The sequence below is a fragment of the Gallinula chloropus genome, assembly GCF_964237585.1.
Source record: "Gallinula chloropus genome assembly, chromosome: 1".
Classification (NCBI taxonomy): domain Eukaryota; kingdom Metazoa; phylum Chordata; class Aves; order Gruiformes; family Rallidae; genus Gallinula; species Gallinula chloropus.
Window position 1 is genome coordinate 204696886 of NC_140085.1, and position 22143 is coordinate 204719028.

Sequence of the window (22143 nt, forward strand, 5' to 3'; positions counted from 1 at the left end):
AAACTACTAGCCTTACATAATGCCTGGGGTGTTATATACAATATTTTGTTATTTGTAAAGCAGTCTTTACGGCAAATTAATTTAAGTACATCAACGAAGACAAGTTCTTGTATTATTTACGTCATGCTGTTAAATGTTTTATTAATTTTTAGTGGTCTTTTTTGTAGACTAAGATTGATAGTTGAAAGACCGTGGAGTATATTGTTCCCTTTCTTGATCGAACAGTTCAGCGATGTGAAGGATTTTGCTTTGGTCTGTCCTAAAGTCCAAAAATAAAATGAAAACCAGGAGTTTCATTAAAGGCTACTGCTTGAACAGCAAAAAGAGTTTGCATAAGGTGACAGCTACATTAAATCTCCTGTGATAACCATGATAAAGAAAAATATTTTTAATGACAAATTCTGTTTGACAGAATGCCTCCTTTTCCCCCAGACACCACAGTACACCTGCCTCTGGTCCATTCACAGAGATAACAGGGTGCCAGCCAACCAATCACAGCTCCCTTCTTATCTGCCTTCTTTTTGAAAACTATCACCAGCACATTTCCCAGCTCTGTAGAAATCCCAATTATAGATAGTCCATTTCAGAATGCCTTACGGATGAAGCCCCATTCCTGCCAAAGATATGAGAGAACAAAATGAGAGGGCTTGTGCTCCTGTTTTAAATTAGTGAAGTTAGGGAAATACTTAAAACAGTGCCTGTAACCTGGCTTAGAGGGAAAAGGGATTAGCTGAAAAGTCAAGAAGAAATGAAGATAACTGAAAAATATGGTTTTGTTGCTGCTTTCTGTTTGCTGGGTAGTTTCCAAGAAGAGAAATCATGATCTCTACCTTCAGAATGTAATTTTTGGGGGGAAATGAAGAAAAATCATTGCATGTAGTAAGATGTGAAGCAGTGCGTAAACCTGAATATTAACAGCTGTATTAGGCTTTGACCATCAATGCCCTCTCACTTAAGTCATTCTGAATACATTTTCCCATCTTTTTATTATGCTTTACAGATTACTGTTCTCATTTATAAGCTCACAATCTGACAGTGCCAGAGGAAGAGAGATGGAAACAGCATTTTTGATTGTTGATCTAAGAGCAGGATAGGAACACTAATACTGTATCACAGTACATGTAAGGAGAAGAATGCAGTTGAATTTCTTTGGGTTCATGATTTTAAGTCTGTAGGTGGTACATCCATCTCTCTGTGTGTTGGGAAATGCCATGAAAAAGTTTGCAAGAAAGATTCTGGCATTGCTATAGCCAACAATGCAATACTGCAGTCCAGTGACATCAGCTGACTGGAATTCAAGCTAGAAATTTTGCTCTTATGGGAGACTATAAGATATGCTAAGCAATTCCTGCCTATTTTAACATTATGTTGGGTTTCAGAATGGCTACTTGACTGAAGGGACATAGGTCACGACAATCATTAAGAAACTTTGCCTACGTTCTGCAGGCTGTTCTTAGTCTGGTAGCCATTAGGAGTTCCAGTTTTGGATAAACACACCACTTTGTTAGAAGTTTTACAAATACAGAGTTAGAAAAGACATGTTAATTCGTGCAGAACTTAAAATGCAATTATTTCATGTGACACAATGTATTGTGGGCGGTAACTATGCTGTATGAGACAATGTAAACATTCTCCCTCATCTTCAGTTAGCTTCTCAGAAAATAGCGCATTAATTTCCTAAGTATCTCCTTCCTCAGAATTTCTGCAAGGCCTTTGACATGGTCCCTCACAACATCCTTCTCTCTAAGTTGGATAGACTCTCTCAGTTCATGAACTGTTCAGTGGATAAGGAATTGGATGGATTTTTGCATTCAGAGGGTGGTGGTCAGTGGCTCAAAGTCCAGATAAAAGATGGTGACAAGTGGTGTTCCTTAAGGGTCCGTGCTGGGACCACTGCTGTTTAATATCTTTCTTAATGACATTGACAGTGGGATTTGAGTGCACCCTCAGCAGGTTTGCTGATGACACCAAGCTGGGTGGTGCAGTTATGCTGGAGGGACAGGATGCCATTCAGAGGGACCTGGACAGGCTGGAGAAGTGGGCCCAGGTGAACCTCATGAGGTTCAACAAAACCAAGTACAGGGTCCTGCACCTGGGTTGGGACAATTCCTGTTATCTATACTGGTTAGGAGATGATGTACTTGAAAGCAGCCCTGAGGAAAAGAACTTGGGAGTACTCGTGAATGAGAAGCTGAACATGAACCACCAAAGTGCCTCTGCAGCCCAGAAAGGCAACCGCATCCTGGGCTGCATCAAAAGAAGTGTGGCCAGCAGATCGAGAGAGGTGATTCTGCCCCTCTGCTCTGCTCTGGTGAGACCTCAGCTGGAGTACTGTGTCCAGCTTTGGAGCTCTCAACACAAGAAGGACATAGACCTGTTTGAGTGCATCCAGAATCACATAATCACAGAATTGTTGGGCTTGGAAGGGACCTCCAGAGATTGTCAAGTCAAACCCCCCTGCCAAAGCAGGTTCCCTAGGACTCCACAACCCCCCTGCGCAGCCTATTCCAGTGCTCTGTCACCCTCACTGTGAAAAAGTTCTTCCGCATATTGGTGCGGAACTTCCTGTGCTCCAACTTGCAGCCATTGCCCCTTGTCCTCTCTCCACAGACTGTTGGAAAGAGGCTGGCTATTTCCCCTTGTGTCCCATACTTGAGATATTTATAAACATTGATCAGATCCCCTCTTAACCTTCTTTTCTCGAGGCTGAACAGTCCCAGTTCCTTCAGCCTTTCCTCGAAGGGGAGATGCTCCAGTCCTTTAATCATCTTCATAGCCCTGTGCTGGACTCTTTCCAGAGGAGGGCCACAAAAATGATCAAAGGGCTGGAGTATCTCTCCTATGAAGACAGGCTGAGAGAGTTGGGAATTGGACTTGTTCAACTTGGAGAAGAGAAGGCTCTGAGAGAACCTTTATAGCGGCCTTCCAGTACTTGAAAGGTGCCTATAAGAAAGCTGGGGAAAAACTGTTCATGAGAGCATGTAGTAGTAGGACAAGAGGTAATGGTTTTTAAACTCAAAAAGCGGAGATTTAGATTGGATATTAGGAAAAAAGTCCTTCTTATGAGGGTGGTAGATCATTAGAACAGGTTGCCCAGAGAGGTAGTGTAGGCCCCATCCCTGAAGATATTCAAGGTCAGGCTTGATGGGGCTCTTGAGCGACCTAATCTAGTGAGCATCCCTGCTCACTATAGGGGGCCTGGACTAGATTTCCTTTAAAGGGCCTTTCCAATCTTTGTACAATACATTGTACAATTCTATGATTCTGTGATACTCTTCTTGTTAAACTAAACATGGAGAATTATTTAAGTAGGATGAGTATGTTATCCAGAGTTACTAACTCGTATACTTTTATTTGGCTTGTCTGCATATTTTGTTTTAAAGATCCCTAAGCTAACATCTATGCCACTTTATATTAAGAGATGTATATGTGTTTAGTATAAAGAGCTGTACAGTTTGCATTAGAATAAAAGAATTTGTGATCAACAGAAATAGAAAACATGCATACATATTCTTAAAATGTATACACGGAGGTATTTATGTAAGTATTAAACTTCTGTTCTTAAGTCTTGTTTTACCTGAAAGGAATTATTTAGAAAGTGTAATATATTCACAGCATTTGACACTGAAACCTGCCTTTCATATCAAGCAGTTAGGGCTTGAAGTCATTAAACACCGGGACATGACCAGAGTCCATCTTGTGCTCAGATCTGATGAGGCTGGTCTTCCATTTAGAAGGTGAATGGCTTTCACTCTAAACAACCTTGTTCAAACATTATTTTTAATAGGTATTTTATTCATTATTTTTGTTATTACGTGAGATCCACAGCTATTTAGAAATGTGTTTTGTACATAAAGAAACAGAAAGATTAGGTTTTCAGAGAAAGAAACAGCTCAGTAACAAAAAAAGGGAAGACAGTGGAAGATGCATTTCCAGTAATCTATGCCAAGCATTTGATTTTAAAACCACCCAACTGTATTGTGGTTAATTCCCACTGGCATAATTGTAGGAGGCTAAGAAGCAGCTCTCTCTTAAAATTAATAGCGAAGAAACTGCAAGGCACACAGGGGAAAAAGGGTGAGGGGGCGAGGTGAAGAAAAGAGATAGCTCAGTGTTTCTTAAGCTTTGGACTTTTTGCCCTCCACAGACAGTAATTCCCTAATGTCATTTTGACACGGCATGTCCATAGTAAGTAGGATCTACAGCTGAAAAATCCCTTAGCTATGATCACTCCATTATCTGGGGGAAACAGGAAAGCTACAAGATGCTAAAAAACCTTCTGTGCAGCAAGATGATCAAAACAACACGGCAACATAAAGGAACAAGTACAAGTAATGAAAACACAATCTGTTTGAGATGTCGGTGTGAGATGTCTTAAGTAACCATAATTCCCAGATATATCTAGTCACTTAAATGGGCCAAATTTCTTGGAAGAGCAGGAAAGAAAATCTCTTGGTATGGTTTTGGTGTTGTGAAGTTAAGAGTAATAATGCCAGGGATGTTTGAGGTATGAAGTACAGAACAATTAAACAAATCTGAGAGAATTGTTGGTGAATGGGCCAGTGATGGATAATAGGAGTATCTACAGTCATCTTAGCAAATCTTTGAAAAGATTTTATCCATGTGAAGAACTTAAATGATTGAATCTTTGGTTTTCAGATTGGAAAACTTAAAAAAGCTAAGTGCTGTGTCTACAACCAGTGGAAATTAAACAGAGTGTGAAAATTTGCCAACTCCTTGTCTTCCACTTAAACTACATCTATCTCTCCACATGCCATTTGCCAGTTCATTAGATGGAGGCTAGGAAAAACAGTAAAGACAATAAGATAACACAATTTATGGGGTAATTCTATGCTGTCAGAGGCACTTACATGTTCTGGGAGAGCCATCATTTCCAGTGGTGATGCTTAAGAAACAACCCAAACAATCAAGAAGTACATTTTGGATGTGCATTAAAGGCTAAATTTCATATTATTTTCTAAAATTTATTTACTCATCAGAACATACTTGCATTAACACAGAAGAGAAATCATGGAAGCATTGAAATCTGTTATCCACCATAAATAAACCCACGGTCTTCACATGTGAAAAGCCATACTCTGTGGCTCCACCTCTTGTATGTCTTACGAAATTCAGTTCAAACCTGTCAATGACAGTTTTGCTGACAGAGTAATGAAAAATTAACATGTATTTCTCCAAAATGAAGAAAAAATTATTGCTGCTATTTTTTTTCCAAAAACTACAAATAGTTCTTCTTTTGCATAAGAAAAAATGGTGTTTATGTAGCTATGTATACAAAGATATGTTTATGTAATGAACTGCATATTTTATAACTTAAACTCCTATTGAAAACTGTATTGATTTTTTTTCAGTTCTTTTTCTTCTGGAAAGGAAAAAGTCTGTTTGACTGTGCCTATCTTCTCCATTTTTAAGAGAAGAAAAAAAAGGTTAATGTAGAGAATTGGGCCATCGAAGGATTACTTTTTAAATTCAGACTTCTTTTTGTTATGTTTTGTTAAAATGCGATATGGGGACAGGGTTTGTAAAATCTTATGTTTTCGGGGAAAAACAAGCTGCAAAGAATATTTTTTTTTCTTTAAAAAGGAATGTTTGGATGATGTTCAAATTTGAACTGAAAGAAATCATATGTCTCACACGGAAATGATTTAATCCAAAACCAGCAAAAGTGTTTAAACACAGAAGGAAAAAATGTTCGATCACACAGATGATCTAGATAAGTTATAAAGCATAATTTCTCTAGATATTAATCTAGTAAAGATGAGCTTTTCCTCAACTAGAAAACTGAAGAGGTGATGTGATTTCACAAGGTCTTACTACCACTTGAGTATCTGAGTTGAAATGTTAACCTCAAGCAACTTGGAGTTTTAACATTGATTCCATAAACCAGTGTTTTACTGTAATTCAGTCTAATTTCCATGCAATCTGTTACGTGTCTCTAAGATTCTATCCTGAAGGGGAAAAAAAACAGATTAAAAAACCCCACAAAACATAGGTATTTTTTCTTTGAGAAAATCTGCTGGTTTCCTGGGAACTTTCTACCAAACCCTTCATCTTTAAAAAAAAAACTTCTACAGTTTTGCGAAACCTGGCAGTGTCACACGGTGCTGATATTTTTGTTAGGTTTTTTATAAAAAAAAATCTATAAAAGAACTCTTGTGCCAATGTGGGTTCTCTTTCGTATGACTATGAAAGGTAAATGCTGCATGTGAATTCTCTATGGGAGAGTAAGTTCAAAGAGAAAGTTTTGGCAGAGGTAGGGAAATACACGTGTATGTGCACTGCCAGCCAGCTATAAATACCAGATACATGGAGTGGTCAGGACTGGAGGACAAAGGCACAAAGACCGGATAATTTATTGCAGAGAGAGCTGTAAAATACTTCCTCTAAAAACAAGAAAAGATTTGTTAGCATTCAGCAAATGGGAAATTCATGAGGGGAGTTCTATCAAAGAGATTAGCCAAGGCAGAGCTGAAATAAAAATTTTTATAAATGTGGAAAATGTTTTCTTGTTGTGTAAAAATATTCCATTGGATTTAAATTATTTGAAACTATATATTAAAGAAAATAAAGTACCTTAGTGTTGGAGAAGGTTTTTCGGACAGAAAGTACTTCAAGATTAAAGCATTTTTCCTCATCAAAATTTATGAAAGGCCAAGCAACTTTGTGTTCTCCATCAAGAAATGAAAGCCTTCAGCCCTTTTCAGGAAAATAGAGATACATGGTCTGTTTCTGAGAAGTACCTGCAACCCCTGGCTGGAAGAGATCTGTGCCCACTGTATGAGAAGGGCCTCAGAAAAGGACATGTTCCAAATTGCATTGAACATAGGGAGGTACATTTCCTAAAGTGAAATTTAAATCTAAATGTAGGTGCCAAGTCTTTCATAGCAGCATAATCTTCTTTCACAGCCAAAAGACTGAATGAATCACTACACTTAATTTATCACTCATCTTAAACTGGGATGATCTGTCTTCTGAATATGTCTCCTGAATATATCTTTTTCTGGTTTAGAGACAGGAAAAAAAGGAAAAAATATTTAAATCCCTACCTTTCAGGTGATAGGGGATAGGTGAAACAGGACTCTCCACTCTCCCTGCATGCACATATACATACAAAGATACACACACTCCTTTCACAAATTCATTTGGGATTGGTTTGGAGGAAACTTTAATCAGTCTATTAATTTGTGAAGAGTAAATCTTGCTCCATATGGAACAGAGTTCAGTAGTTGGATCTACAAGTCAGTCTTGTCTGATCCTCTCTCAGGGTAATGTCTTGAAGTTAATGTTCTGTAACAGTGATCTGTTGGTATAAGATCTTAGCACAAAATGCTATATTACAATGTTCAAATTGATTTTAAAAGAAGAAAATACTATGCATGTTAATTAAGCTAATTCAATTCAATTTTCCATTCAATAGGCAAGAAATGCACAATCAGGAATTGACTTTGAGCAGAAATAGTCTTTTAGAGAAAATTCAGAAAAATTGTTTCTGGAAACTAAATTATTAATTAAAAAATGTAGCAATTTTGTATTTTGCTTTGCAATATGTTCTCACATCTGCAGTTGCACAAACAAAACTGCTTTTCCTAAATTACCATTTGATCTAGCACTTTAAACCAAGGTTTTCATTGTTCCTAGGAGAGTTTTTTTAAATGAGCTAGCAAGTCACTTATAAAGTACTAGAAGCAACCCACTGCTGTGGATTAAATGTAAAGGACATGAATTTTCTGTCCCTTAAGTTTGATGGATCCATCTGTTGATCTCCACATAAACACTCCTGCACACTCGTTAGTATGTGCTTGTTTTATGCATGCGACTGACCTTTGGGACAAGTGCTTATGTGATTTTAGGGTTCCAGAATTTACTATAGAATTGCAAGATAAAGGTCCATTAGGTGCAACGTTTATACACATTGAAGTAGCACTCAAAAGACACAGCTGACAGTTGGACCATTGTGATAAACTTTTTACAGACATCTGAGATTGGCCTTCCTGTCAAGTGCTTATAATCCAAAATAGACCAGACAGTTGAAATGTTGAGAACTGAGGCATGGGAATGTGAAGTGATTTGCTCCAGAGTATGAATTTAGTTTTAGAACTTTAGTGGCCAACATAGCAGACTTCTCATTAGGCAGTTACATATACATGTTTGAGAGGAATAAATATTTGAGAGGGTAATTCTTGTGATTCTTTTTTCCTTTTTTTTTAAACTGTAAAAATGTTATTTTTCTCTCTTTTTGTTCACCTTCATCATTAATACTGTATTAAATTGAAGAGCAATGAATTGATTTTATTTAAAGTAATGATGAGTTATTACTACCAGTTATTATGCTTTAGGCATGATGCTGCCCAAAACATGATACATGCCTCCTGGATGGAGAGGAAGATCAAAAAAATCTAATAATGTAATGTGTAAGAAGCTCCTTGTTTCCCTTGTCCTCTTTTTTGGGTAGCAGTATTTAGAAATTTCGTTTTCTACTCAAGATAGTTTTTAAGATAGAAGTAAACTGGTTATAATACATCTATACTGCTTTTCATCTACCCACTTTATGTAACATTGTTTTCTCTTTTATAATTCTATTTGTCATCTTATGTCAGTGATTTAATTGATGAAGGTAGCTCATTAAGTTGGTCTCAGTGCTGGGAATTTTTCTTAATGCAACAGCATAATTTAGTATAAAATCTGCAGTCTCAAACAGAACCCAGAGAAAGAGCGTATTTGTATCAGATTTTTTACTGGATTGTAATACTAGAGACCTGTCTGGCCTTGTATCCTCTTCCAGGAGGTGAAGGTCAATGGAGTGATCAGAAGGACGTGGATCAGGGAGAACAAAATGAGTATCAGGATGCTCTGTGCAAAATTAAAAGAAACGTGTTTTGACATTTTAACAGGGAACACTAATCTCAAAGCTGTTTTAGAAATACTACTTAATTTCATCTCAAGCGTTGGAGCTTTCACACATCTAAGTTGATAAATCATTTGACCTTGGGAGGCAGGTCCTTATTTAGATGAAATGTATCTCCCTTCTGTGCTTCATCTCACTTGAAGAGCTTGTATCTCCATATGGCTAGGCTGTTTCTCTGGGAAGATGGCCTCAACTCTTTAGGTTGAGAAAAACTGCCCAGTACTTTTGTATCAGTGCTAGCAAATGCAGGTACACGGCAGCTGAATGAAACATTTCATGTACTACTGTGGTGGAAAAGAAATATAACTCCTTATATACATTTTTGAAGTTTTTGCTGTCTGGATTTTACCAGTGTATTGACTTTTGCTTGTGTGGAGGGTACAGGGGTGGCCTCCTTGAGAAGACATCAGGGGTCACCTCCATGTTGGACAGAGACAGTTTTCAGCTAGCTCTAAAATGGACCCACCACTGACTGAAGATGAGCGCATCAGCGATACTGTGATGATAAAATACTTATTAAAGGGTAAAAACCACTGTATATGAGCAAAAAACCCTGCAAACACCAAGGTGGGTGAAGAAGGAGGGAGAGGAGGAACCGCTGCAGGTGCTGGAGTGAGAGAATCTCTACAGCTCCTGGTGAGGTAGGCTGTTGCCCTGAATCCCATGGAGGGCCATGGTGGAACTGGCAAGCACCCTGCAGCCCATGGAGGACCCTGTGCTGCAGCATGTAGATGTGTCCTTAAGGAAGCTGTAGCCTGTGGAGTGCCCACACCAGAGCAGGCCTATGGCAGGAGCTGTGGTCCATAGAGAGGAGCCCACACAGGAGCATGTTTTCTGGCAGGGCTTGTGACCCCATGGGGTACATACTGGAGCAGTCTGGTCCTGAAGGTCTGTACCCCATGGAAGGCACCCACACTGGGGCTGTTCACAAAGAATGGCCCAGGTTGAAGCAGTTCAGGAAGGACTGTGTCTCATGACGGGACCTCACACTTAGGTTTAGTGAGAGGGACAGTGTGAGGAGGAAGGAGTGGCAGAGATGTTATGAACTGACTACAAGCCCCAATCCTGGTGTGGCTTTCCAAAGCACAGGAGGATATGAGGAGACAGCAATGCAAGACTGTCCTCATACCTGGAAAACTTCTGTAACAGAAACAGCTCTGATTCTTTCAGTTTTGGTGCTTCTACATTTTATGAGTTTATGGCAGATTGGTGGACCTGTTGAGGTATCTGTAACAGCCAGCTGGGCCGGGGCTTCCCACACAGGAGCCTAAAACCTAGGCAAAAGCATTTTAAAGTCGTTGTTCCAGAGCTTGTGTCCTGGAAGACTGACAACCTGTGAGTCATGGCTCTGAAGCAGGATCTACCATGTTCCTTCTGTGCCAGACTTAGTTTTCTAGATTCCTACCTGTATGGTATAGGTACCAAACAGGATGCCAAGCAGAGCTTCTGCTGTTGGCAGACCAGATTATCAGGATTAATTTTGTAAGTATATTGTTAGGGTAGTGTTTTATTTGTCTCTATAAGAAATTATAAAACTTTTGGATGTGACCAAAAAATAAAACAAGACTAGAATCATGAAAATATTTGTGCAGGTATGCATATGTAGGTGTATTTGTACATACACATCTCTCAGATTTTCCCTTGACCTCTTCTGTGTCATCTTCATGGTTATGGTTGCAGCTGTATTTTGAATTCTGACTTCCCCTGTGCCTGTTTAGAGAATTTGAACTATGCGGGTATAATGCCTGGAAATCAGTGAATAAGAAGTTGGGATTTTTTTCTACAATAGAACATATATAATTTATATTACAGCTACTGCAATAACATAATCATGTCACTTAAGGGGCATTGCAACATCTTTTCTGGAGGCTGACCTCCACATTCATTTTACGTCTGCTGAGACCAATGTCATTGCAAAATTTGCAGAAGAAAATCATATGGGTAATTCTGGAATTAAGTTGTCAGCTCTGAAGAGATATTTGGTATAAAGACAAATTATTATTCAGTCTATTTCAAAGTATTCTAATGAATGTGTTTTTGTCAATGTTTTGTATTTATGAGGGGAAAAAAATCTTGAACAAAATTTTCTTCGAATGCTAATAGGAGACTGTGTTTTAGCAAGCGTAATTTAGGCCATTTTTATAAGTAAAATGCTTGTAGAAGTATAAGAGAAATGGATAAAGAATTGGGAAATCCAGGTAGTCATGTTTGCCTGGAGGCATTTTCTGAGAACAGTAGTGAGTCAGAATGCAAATCCTCTTGGCTTTGCTGATTTTTGTGGTCGCTGCTGATTACTGTAAAATTGATTCAGGAGCATTGCAGCATCTCTGCATATGTTTAAGCCTAATCTCCATAGTGTCACAGGCATTTTTTCCTCTCTGTGGGTATTGCACTGAGTAAGAAAAAATTCTCATGACCTTCATCTTAGCATTTTTTCTTATCAAGGAGCAAAGAAGGACACTATTCAGTAGCTTCCCTGTCTTGACCTCAAGTATAGCAGCACAACGTTTTGTGGATTGTTTATTTCAGGACTTTAATGACTGTCAGATAATGTTTTATTGCATTTGGATTTAGGCTGTGACAAGGATAGTTTCCTTTGAAAACATGAAGAATTATTATTCTGCTACTTTTAGTTAAAAGTATTTCAAGGGTCGTATCATGTTATTTAATGAAATGTCAAGTGTGATTTTTTTTTCTTCCTTGTTCTCATCCTAAGAATGAATTTGAGCTTTAATTCCACTAAGTGTACAATTTCATAGCTTGACATTGTTTTCAATTTTGGCATCATGTAGAATCCTACTGCATGGACCATGTGTTATGAAAAGTACACTTTGCCCACATAGAACTGCAAAGTAGGAAGGCAATGCAGGACCTAAACAAGGGGTTTCTCTAAACAGAAAACACATTAAGTAACTACCAGTTATGTACACAAGGTTTACATTCAACTATTTCAGTTGGCAAAGTTAATTGGACTGTGTTTAAAAGTAGAGAAGGCCTGACATTTCATCACAGCAACACTTGTAAAACACTGAGGAATCCTTCTGTGAGGGAAAGCAACATGCAGGATGTGACTCCAGAAGTGAATGAATGATTATACAAGAAAGATATTTAAAAAAAAAGTGTTTAAAAAAAAGTGTTTAAAAAGTGTTATTAGTAAGAAAGATTGTGTTGAAGTTAGAAGGCATAGAGAACATTTGTTACAGAAATGAGAGCCTACGTTAGCGCTGCCACTGAAACTTGAAACTTGTCAAAAACATTAAAATAACAGTAGAAGGTCATTTACATCTTTAAATACAAGGACAGGAAATAGGAAAGTAATTAAAGATGTTCTATTTTGATGATGGGACAGAAAAAACAGTAAAATCTGCTTAGAGACATAGAACTAATAGATGCATCACATTGATTTTCACTCAAGGAGGACATTGACCTTAAAAGAAGCGTGATGGCTAATGGGAATAGGGAAATCACCACTTTCTTCCATGGTTCTTAAATAATTGGTTTACTGAAGGATGGATGCAATAACAAGTGCTTCTTAGTAAAGCTGTTAAATGAGTTGTGATACATGTGATGAGTGATTAGAAAAACATAGTACCTATTTTTAAAAGGGGACATAGAACCTGGCAGACATGGATCTAGCAGGTTAATGTCAGTAGACTGCAAAGGTATAGAATATATATTTTAATGGAAATAAAGCTTTAAAATATCTCTATAGAGAGAAAATGGCATAAAGGATATTATTAAGATAGAAAGTATGTGATTAATCCATATCTTCCAATTGTCAAGAGAATGAAGCAAAACAGACGTGCTCCTCAGAGAAGTGATTTATGAAAATACAAGAGGTAAAAGGTGAGCATGAAACTGGAAGATGGCAAAAAATGCTGGTAGAAGAGGAGATTTCAGCCTGGAGAAGCATAGCTCCAGGTGGAAGATACTAGAAGAGTGACTTTACAGTAGACACAAAGATAAAAGTCAGAGCACCTTGATGGAATTTGCTGATGGGGCAGATAAAGACATCGATAGAAGTTCAGAGCAGTCTATGACTGTAACTGGAAGTAAAAATTTGAAGAGTACAGTAATAGATGTGACATAAAGGAAAATGAATAATAGTGACTAATAAAAATATTATGCCATAAGCAGAAACTTATCATTTGGAAATGGCTCATAAGGAAGAAGGAACAGAACTTTTATCCTGTGATGATAAATCAGCAGATTTGGAAAATCACAATGTGATCTTAGGGTATGTCAGCAGAAGTATTTTACAGTAGAGATGGAGAAGCAGAAACCAACTAACCTTCCTAACCCTACAATTCTGTGATTCTGTGATTCTGAATTGCTAGAAAGACAGTTTTTCCTCAAGAAAATACCATTATGCCTGCATAGATATACATAGATCAGTAAGGCCCTTATCCAGTCTGTTGAAAGCAATAAAAGTCTTTCTCTATTTTTTAAATGAGTCCAAGAACAAATCAAAACTCAGAATATATATTCAGGTCATTTGTTTTCTGGTTTTGAGGTTGACACAGAGTAGAAATAAAAGCTTTGGGGCAAAAGTCCGCTCACATTGACTTACTATGTTTTCCTTCAACTGCTCTCTTAAAGTGAAGGAGATTATTCATGAAGCAGATTTTTACTCAGTGTCTGTAGTAGAGTTTTAATGTAGCACATGGGCTTCCTGCTTAAAAGGAAGTTTAAGTTCTACATTGTTACAGTGCAAAATGTCTCGTTTCCACTTAGGAGGTCAGTAACATTTTTCATTATAATTTTCACAATTTAAAATGTGAACACTTTTCTGTTGAAGGTAATCACAATGATCAATGCCTTAAATACAAGCAGAGCTGTGGTTAAAACAATGTATGTTGACTTTTCACTGGTTTGCCAAACCACATTATTTATTTTATATTTTATTCTAGAGTGAAAACACTACAGATAGTGTAATAGTCTACGAATAGGATCCAAAAGTGGCAAAATGTTATTTAGCAATTTATTTATTGGTTTGCAGAATGAAACAAGTGTGAAAAGTGTGTGTAGTTAAATACAGGCAGAAAGGTGTATCTTCAAATTAAAAATTTCAGGATGTTAGAATGTGCAAGTACGCATTTACAGGTTGTGTCACCTGCTGAACTCTTGGGTTTTGTTTTGTTTTTTCTTCCAGTCTGCTCCCAGTATTCTAGAGGAGTTTTTGCCATTTTTGGACTATATGATAAGAGATCAGTACATACCTTGACCTCATTCTGCAGCGCCTTGCACATCTCCCTCATTACGCCGAGTTTCCCCACGGAGGGTGAGAGTCAGTTTGTGCTGCAGCTGCGGCCATCGCTGCGGGGAGCCCTCTTGAGCTTGTTGGATCATTATGAATGGAACCGCTTTGTCTTCCTGTATGACACAGATCGAGGTGAGTTGTGACCCAGCTTTCTTATCTTTTTAGTTCAAATGACTTTGGCAAGAACCATGCTTTTTTGCATCATGTTGAGAGCTTGGGGAGTCAAATTTTAAAGGGTCTTTGCTGCGAAATGCCTCTGAAGAATTCCTTCATCTGCAAATGTTGGATATAGGCTGCAAATACTATGTAATCGCCCAGCCAAAGCCTGTGCTTTAAGTCTAGAATACTAAACCACTTTAACTAATTGTGGTGAAACAAAGGCACAGTCCAATGAGCAGAATTTTACAGCTCTGCTCACTTTTCAACACACTTCGTAAGTGACAGTGGTACAAAGAAGTAGAGGACTGACCACTTCTCAGCACCTGTGCTGGTGTCAGATGAGATGTTGCAAACCCTTTGGGGCTTCCATGCTTGGGAAGGTCAAGGTTCACTCAGTGTGAGGCCCTCAGTGTACAGCAGAGTAGAGGTAAGAGGCAATACCTGCCAGGCAAGACATATCTACAGGCAGCAGAGAGAAAGAACGTTGCAGTAGCCCATATTCTACTCCCTTCATCTGGAGTTACCTCTGTGGTCTACTACGCTTTTCTAAAATGCTTAGTACATTGCACAAAAGGTTACGCTTTCTACCATGTTCTTCACTCCACATCCAAGAGCTTCTCAGAACCTTTTAAGTGGTAAAACACTCCAAGCGCATCACTGTGCCTCAGCACTCGGTGCTGAATCAAGAAGTAAAATCTCCTGTTCTCCATGTTGTGTGTTCATTCTGCTGGCAAAGCCCTTTGCCTCTGTTTATGGAGTAGAACTGAGCCAACGTGGCTAAGCTTCTGTGAAAGAGGCAAGATTTTTATGTTGATGGCTTGCTTTCAGAGGGGAAGCAAGCGGCATAGCTGTAGTCAAATAATTATTTTACTACAGCTGTTTCAATATAGCTCCCCATGTGGACAGTCTATTCCGGAATTAAAGTGGCTTTATTCCAGTATAATTACTCTGCAGTAGAAATAGGGAATTATACGGACCTAACTAAATCTGTTTAATTATTTGATTATGGCTATAGAAGTCAATTTTCTCATATATACAAGCACTAAATTTTAGTGAGTTTTAGCTTGATATACTGCCTAAATACCTGAATTTAAATCAAAATGAGTAATGGAACACAATGAAAGGGCTTGTATTGTTCCATAATTGTTGAGGATTTTCAAATAAAGATGTGTTTTTATGCTTCTTGGACCCACAAAAGAAGTTCTAGGAAACATTATGGAATGTATTAGATGAATGGAAAAATTAAAATAAATAGTATTCTTAGTCAAGGCATAGTAATAGGTAAGAGGAAAATAAGCACATAATTACAGTTGTGATCCTACAAGTTCAAAAAATCGTTAAGAGAAGAAGTGCACAACCTGCAGTCACCTTTCTCATCTAAATTCACATGCTTAATTAGATTGAGACATCATTTTTAAGCACGCAATATCACACCAAGGGCAGTGTCAGAACATCATCTATTACAGTGTGGTTAATAAACGATTCTTATAGTACTTAACTCAGCAACTCTAAACTCATTGGTGTGTCTTTGATGAAGAGATGACATTTGCCAGCTTGGATTCAGGGGCTGCTGTGTTAGAAAGTCTCTCAAATTCTGAGTACATCTTGTAGTGCAATTTAAGGCAGAAGAAAAATAAGTTAGGTATTAAGATGACTGCAAAGATGTAGCATTGCTGAATGATTTTTACTACTGTTCCACAAAAGAAATTTTTGATGTGGAGCTAAGATGTGATAAGAAAAAAAGTAGTAAGTAAGTATTGTCTTTTACTACCAATGTAACTGGAAAAACATAAACAAGTCGTTGACACCGAGTCACAGGGTCTCTCTGGAAGTGAGGCCAGAACTTAACCTTGTCTATATTTTTGCCAAAGATCCTTCCTTTACATTCCAGATAATTCCCTGTCTCTCTGAGCAGCCCCATCCAAGCAAACTGAAGGAAGGGAAAGCCCCTTAGCCTTTTGGGTTTGATACAGGGCCTGCAAGTTGATCTTCACAGCTTAACCAGGAAGCCATAAATAAACTTTTATGGGGGAAGGTAAAAGCATAAGCATGAATTCAAACCAGACACGGTAGCTGTGAAGAAGGCAGCATTTAGCAGCTATCAGCACTGTAAAAGGCAGATGTCCTTGGCAGAAGGTGGTTTGACAGAATAAACTTAGGCAAACCTTCAGCCTATTAAATTAAATCCTATTATTAAGGTAGGTTCCTCTGTTGTATCACTCCATTCATCTCTTCAACAGCCTCTTGGTTGTCTGAGAACCCCAGTCACTTTGCTGCTGGGGACATCTATGTTTGCATTTCAGTTCTGGTCAGGAATGCACTCTTGTTGCATCACTTGGGTTTGCGCCATGGAATAGTCTTGGAGCTCACAAACTCTGATGAGGTGATGGCTTCAGCTATTATGTTAAACCTTCCTTTCTGATGTTCTGCCAGACTTGCAGTCTGGAAAATCACTGTCCTGTGACAGAATGAAGATACTAGGAAGAATGGCAAAGATACAAAATAAATTTGCCCTAGCAGGGGACGTTACAGGAAAGGAGAACAGGTTTTGCGAAAGGCATTAGACGTAAGAGAAAGATGAAGGAAAATTCAGCTTATTATTTAAGAAGGGAAGTGAAAAAGTAAAGAGTAACACAGAAGGCTAAAGCCTTAAGGGTCCTTTTTTTCCCATGCATTGTCCTTCCTCTTACCCTCCTTCCATTAAAAGGTTTAATTATGACCTGTTTTAGTACAATTAATATTAAGAGCAAAGTGCCAGGAACACACACAGGACAGGGAAAAAGCAGGCTGAAGAACATTTACCTGGTTTGCACAAAGCATAGTGGGAAAGGGTTCGATTATAAGCCATAACTCCTTGAGATACTCAGAGGAAAGCGAAGCCCAGTGGGGCTGAAGTGCTCTGTTAATAGTTGATGTCACCTCTAGAGGGACTTGAGTCAGTGAATCAAATGGGTAGACCAGAAGACCATTTAGCTTTTATATATTATTTTATTGAGAGGTATTTCTTTTAAAAACAGGCATACAGTGGAGCTGTTCATCAGCAAATCCATGGGATTTTTTGACCTAGCATGTGAATGCCTACAGTATGATTTTGCTAGTTGACAAATAGTGTTTTCTAGCACCAGAAAGGTTGGACCTTGAAATCATATGAGACTGGAGGGTTTTTTCTGAGGTTTGAGAAACTGTTTAAGAATAGAATTGTAGAATCATTCAGGTTGGAAAGGATCTTTAAGATCATTGTGTCCAACCATCAGTCTAGCACTGCCAAGTCCACAACTAAATTGTGCCCCTAAGCACCACATCTACATGCCTTTTAAATACCTCCAGGGATGGTATTCCACATTGTGTGCAACCTTAGTGGGAGCTGGAATGGCTAAAGTTGCTAGTAAAACTGGAGGGATTACCAAGAACTAAGAGTCCCAGGGTGGAGAGCAGTAGAGAAGCTGCAGAGCAGTGTGAAACACCAGGGAGGATGGCAGCCAGCAGGCTGGAAACTGCTTTCACAAAAGTTCAGCAGCCATTTGAATTCAACCGTGTTTCGCAGCAAGAGTTTTCAGTCCCTCACTGTGACTAAAGAGCGGTAGCAGGAGGGGTAGAGCTACCAGCTGGCCTAGCAGTTGGCTCACCAGAGGCGAGGACTGTAAAATAGTTATAGTTCTCTAGAAATTAGGCATCGTATGTGAGCCTGTTTATGTACCTTGTTGATGCTTTTTTTTTCCCTTTGCTCCTTATAATTACATATTGTTCATTAAACCAACTCAGTCATGGTTGCAGGTGAGGAAAATCAGCTTGCTGTGTACAAGATACATTTAATTTTACCACATTTCTGGATAGTGTTTTTATAGCAATGCTGTGAAGGTTGAAACCATTCCTGTTTATTACAATCTAAACCTGGCAGAAAGGTTACCCAAGACCTGACAGCCCATTTCAATTAATCCTACAGTACATAGAGTAGCAACCTCCAAGCTTTTGTCTTAAGGACTTGTGAAGGATAGGTGAGTCCTAGATATTTGGAGAAGACAAAGGAAGCTACAGAAAATGTATAATTCTCCCTATTATTTTCAGGGAGATTATGGAATTGGTTGTTTCCCATCAGTTTATTATCCTTTGACAAAATGCCTGACCCAGCAGTAAGCAGTAGGTTTGGTGTATCCTTGTTTAGTAACTCCAGTGAAATTGCCTCATTCCTGACATGGACCAATAGAGTGGTGGTGAATGGAGTTAAGTCCAGCTGTCGGCCAGTCACCAGTGGTGTTCCTCAGGGCTCTGTGCAGAGACCAGTTTTCTTTAGTATCTTTTTTAATGACCTGGATGAGGGGATCGAGTGCACCCTCAGTAAGTTCGCAAGTGACACTAAGTTAGGTGGGAGTGTTGATCTGCTTGGTGGTAGGAACACCCTAAGAAGTGATCTGGACAGGCTGGATCGATGGGCCAAGGCCAATGGCATGAGGTTCAACAAAGCCAAGTTTCAGGTCTTGCAGTTGGGTCATAATAACCCCAAGCAGTGCCTGGGGAAGAGTAGCTGGAAAGCTGTCTGTCAGAGAAAGACCTGGGAGTCTTGGTTGACTGCCTACTGAATATGAATCAGCAGTGTGCCCAGATGTCCAAACAGCATCCTGGCCTGTGTCAGGAACAGTGTGCTGAGTAGGACAAGGAAGTAATTGTCCCCCTATACTCAGTGCTGGTGAGGTCCCTCCTTGAGTACTGCATTCAGTTTTGGGCCCCTCACTACAGAAGAGACACTGAGGTGCTGGAGTTTGCCCAGAGAAGGATGACGAGGCTGGTGAGGGGACTGGAGAATAAATGATATGAGGAGTGTCTGAGGGAACTGGGGTTGTTTAGTGTGGAGAAAATGAAGTTGAAGGGAGACCTAATTGTGCTCTACAATTACCTGAAAGGAGGTTGAGAGGTGGGGGCTGACCTTTTCTCCCTAGCAACAAGTGATAAGAGGAAATGGCATCAGTTTATGCCAGGGGAGGTTTAGATTGGGTATTAGGAAGAACTTCTTTACAGAGAGGGTCGTTAGGCATTGCAACAGGCTGCCTAGGGAAGTGGTGGAGTCTCCATCCATAGGGGTATTTAAAAGACGGTTAGATATGGTCCTTATGCACATGGTTTAGTGGTGGTTGGCAGGTTAGGGTGGTGATTGGACTTGATGATCTAAAGGGTCCCTTTCAACCAAGGCAATTGAATGATGCTATGATTCTCCCAGAAATAATAGAAAATAGAGATTGACTATAGCATGTCATCTTGTAAGTTAGAAACCATAGCCCCAAAATTATTAATGAGGTGTTTTAAAGGTAAGAGAAGGTCTCAGGTGAGGTGCAAGGCATTTGTCTTTGCTCTGGTCTAGTGAACACCTAGTATGACTTTGCGTGATAGCAGAGAACAGTTTTGGTATCCAGCCTGCCCAAGCTAAGCATGACACAAGACAGGTTCAGAGTTCAAAGTGATCTTGCTAAATACATCGATCAAGGAAGTGAAATGTGATAAAGGTGGTATAAAGACAAAACTTAGAGGGGAAGAATCAAAGAGGCAAACACAAAGTTCAGAGTAACTGGCTCTGCAGTAAGTGCAGAGTAAACTGGCACAGCACGAGTACCGTGGGAAATGTTTCAGGAGTTGTGGTGAATGTAAAAGTAGAATCATAAAATTGTAGAATAATAGATTACTTTGTGTTCAAAGGGACCTCAGAGATCATCTAGTTCCAACAACCCTGCCATGGGCAGGGACACACTCACCAGACCAGGTTGCCCAATGCCTCATCTAACCTGGCCTTAAACAGTTCCAGGCATGGGGATTACACAACCTCTCTGGGCAACCTGTTCCAGTGCCTTACCATCCTCGTAGTAAAGAAATTCTTCCTAACATGTAACCTAAAGCTACCCTCTTTCAGCTTGAAGCCATTGCCCCTTGTCTTATCACTCCCTGGTGAACAGTCCCTCTCCCGCTTTCCGGTAGGACCCCTTTAAGTATTGGTACATTGCAATTAGGTCACCCCGGAGCCTTCTTTTCTCCAGGCTGGACAAGCCCAACTCATAGAAGAGATGTTCCAGCACTTTGATCATCTTTATCACCTCCTCTGGGCTCACTCCAGAAGCTCCATTTCTTTCCTGTACTGAGGAACCCCAGAGCTGGAAGCAGTACTCCAGGTGGGGTGTCACCAAAGCGAAGTAGGGGAGAGTAATATAAGTTAAGCAAGCCATACTATTCCAATAAAGTAAATATTATTTTGAAATTCAGGAAAAAGAATGATGCATGTGAGAAATGAATGCCAAATGTTGCTCTCTCCCAGCTGCTGTGCTGTTGTGTCACCTGTTGGGACTTCCATTGCAATAAGAAAGACAAAAATTTTCCAGGGAGCTGAGGAAGTGGAGTGAGATCATGTGGATAAGGCACATAGAGCACCTAATAGCAGCAGCAGTGTCCCACCACTTTTTCCTTGCTCTTTGAAAGCAGTGAGGTACTGTTCACAGCTATATGAAAGGCCTTCAGTATGAACATAGCACAAGCATTGAGTATCTGTTGGTGTAATGGCTCTATGGTCATTGACCACCACATACAGGTATCACATATATAACTTTCATGGGTCCAGAGGAGAGTAAGAATATGGAAAGAAGAAAATCATGGCCTGTGCGAAATAGCTTTAGGAATTGAGACTTAATCTACATCTGTTAAGGACCAAGACCAACTATTCTTTGTACCCACTGAAATCAAGGTGAGAATGAGAATTATTTTGCAGGAAGGCATATTTAAGGAAAAAATGTTTCAATAAGGTTAGAATAATCTGAGGAGACTGTGGGAATTCTTACTGCTAGAGGTTTTAAAGAGGGTAGAAAATGCCTGCGGTGATTTGCTTTGATACCACCTCAGTGATATCACCTCGGTGCAGTGATACCACCTCAGATGATCTCTTATGTCTCCTCAGGATTTCTATGTATGTAATTTTCATGATTCCTCTAGGAAACTGGGAATGACTTCTTCACAGTTCTTTAGACACAGAAAAGATGATTTTCTATTACAGGGCAACTTTTAATAATACATTACTGCTATTCAATTATATATAGCCTTTGTAAAAACATTTAGTATATTCTATTGTTCAAAAATCAGATAAAAAACAGTCTAAATGACTTAAATAAAAACACTGTAAAATTGGGTTGAAGGACTATAATTATAATATGATACTTAATAAGTTAAGTTATCATTAGCTGGGCATTTAGAAACTGCAAAAATTGACCCTACTTCAAACTTTATATTTTTTATTGCACTTCTGAACAAATTTGTCAATGTCTTAATAATGAAAAGAATAATAATATAATAGCAAGTCAGAAAGTTATTTCAGTAGCTAGCTCAATTGAAAGAGCTAGACATACTAAATCAATTAGCAATATAGAAAGAGAGCCTGCATGCTTATCTGCATAAAAAAATCTGAGTCCAGGCACTTACTCGTGAAATAAATTCAAATAAACAAATGTTGCTAATAAACAGCAAATTGCAGATGAACTTAACATCATACTACTGCCAAAAAAAAATGGGAAGGGGGGGGTTTGCCACTAATTGCTGTTTCATTATTAATTTTATTCTGCATCACAGTTTTAAGAACGGACCTGCATCTCTCTTACCTTAAACTCCTAGAATGTCACAGGGTGCTTTAGGTATGGCTGAGAAACAACAGTTATGTGATGGATCATAGAAGAGATTATGTTGGAAATCTGACTTTGTCCAGTTGCAGTGAACCACCTTGGGCCCTTTTTTCATTTTGATTGTCCGGAAGAATCAGGAAGGGTTCCCATATGAA

General features: G+C 39.0%; 1 protein-coding gene across 3 annotated transcripts in view; it reads left to right on the forward strand.

Annotated features, from left to right (window-relative positions):
• The window catches only part of GRIA4 (glutamate ionotropic receptor AMPA type subunit 4), a gene marked incomplete at both ends in the record, with an annotated part of 229645 nt that overhangs the window by 59536 nt on the left and 147966 nt on the right, over positions 1-22143 (forward strand). For all 3 annotated transcript variants that reach the window (XM_084274676.1, XM_084274675.1, XM_084274677.1), the window contains one exon: positions 14079-14318. In XM_084274676.1, the coding sequence (XP_084130802.1) occupies positions 14079-14318 (240 nt within the window). The remainder of the gene's footprint in view (positions 1-14078; positions 14319-22143) is intronic.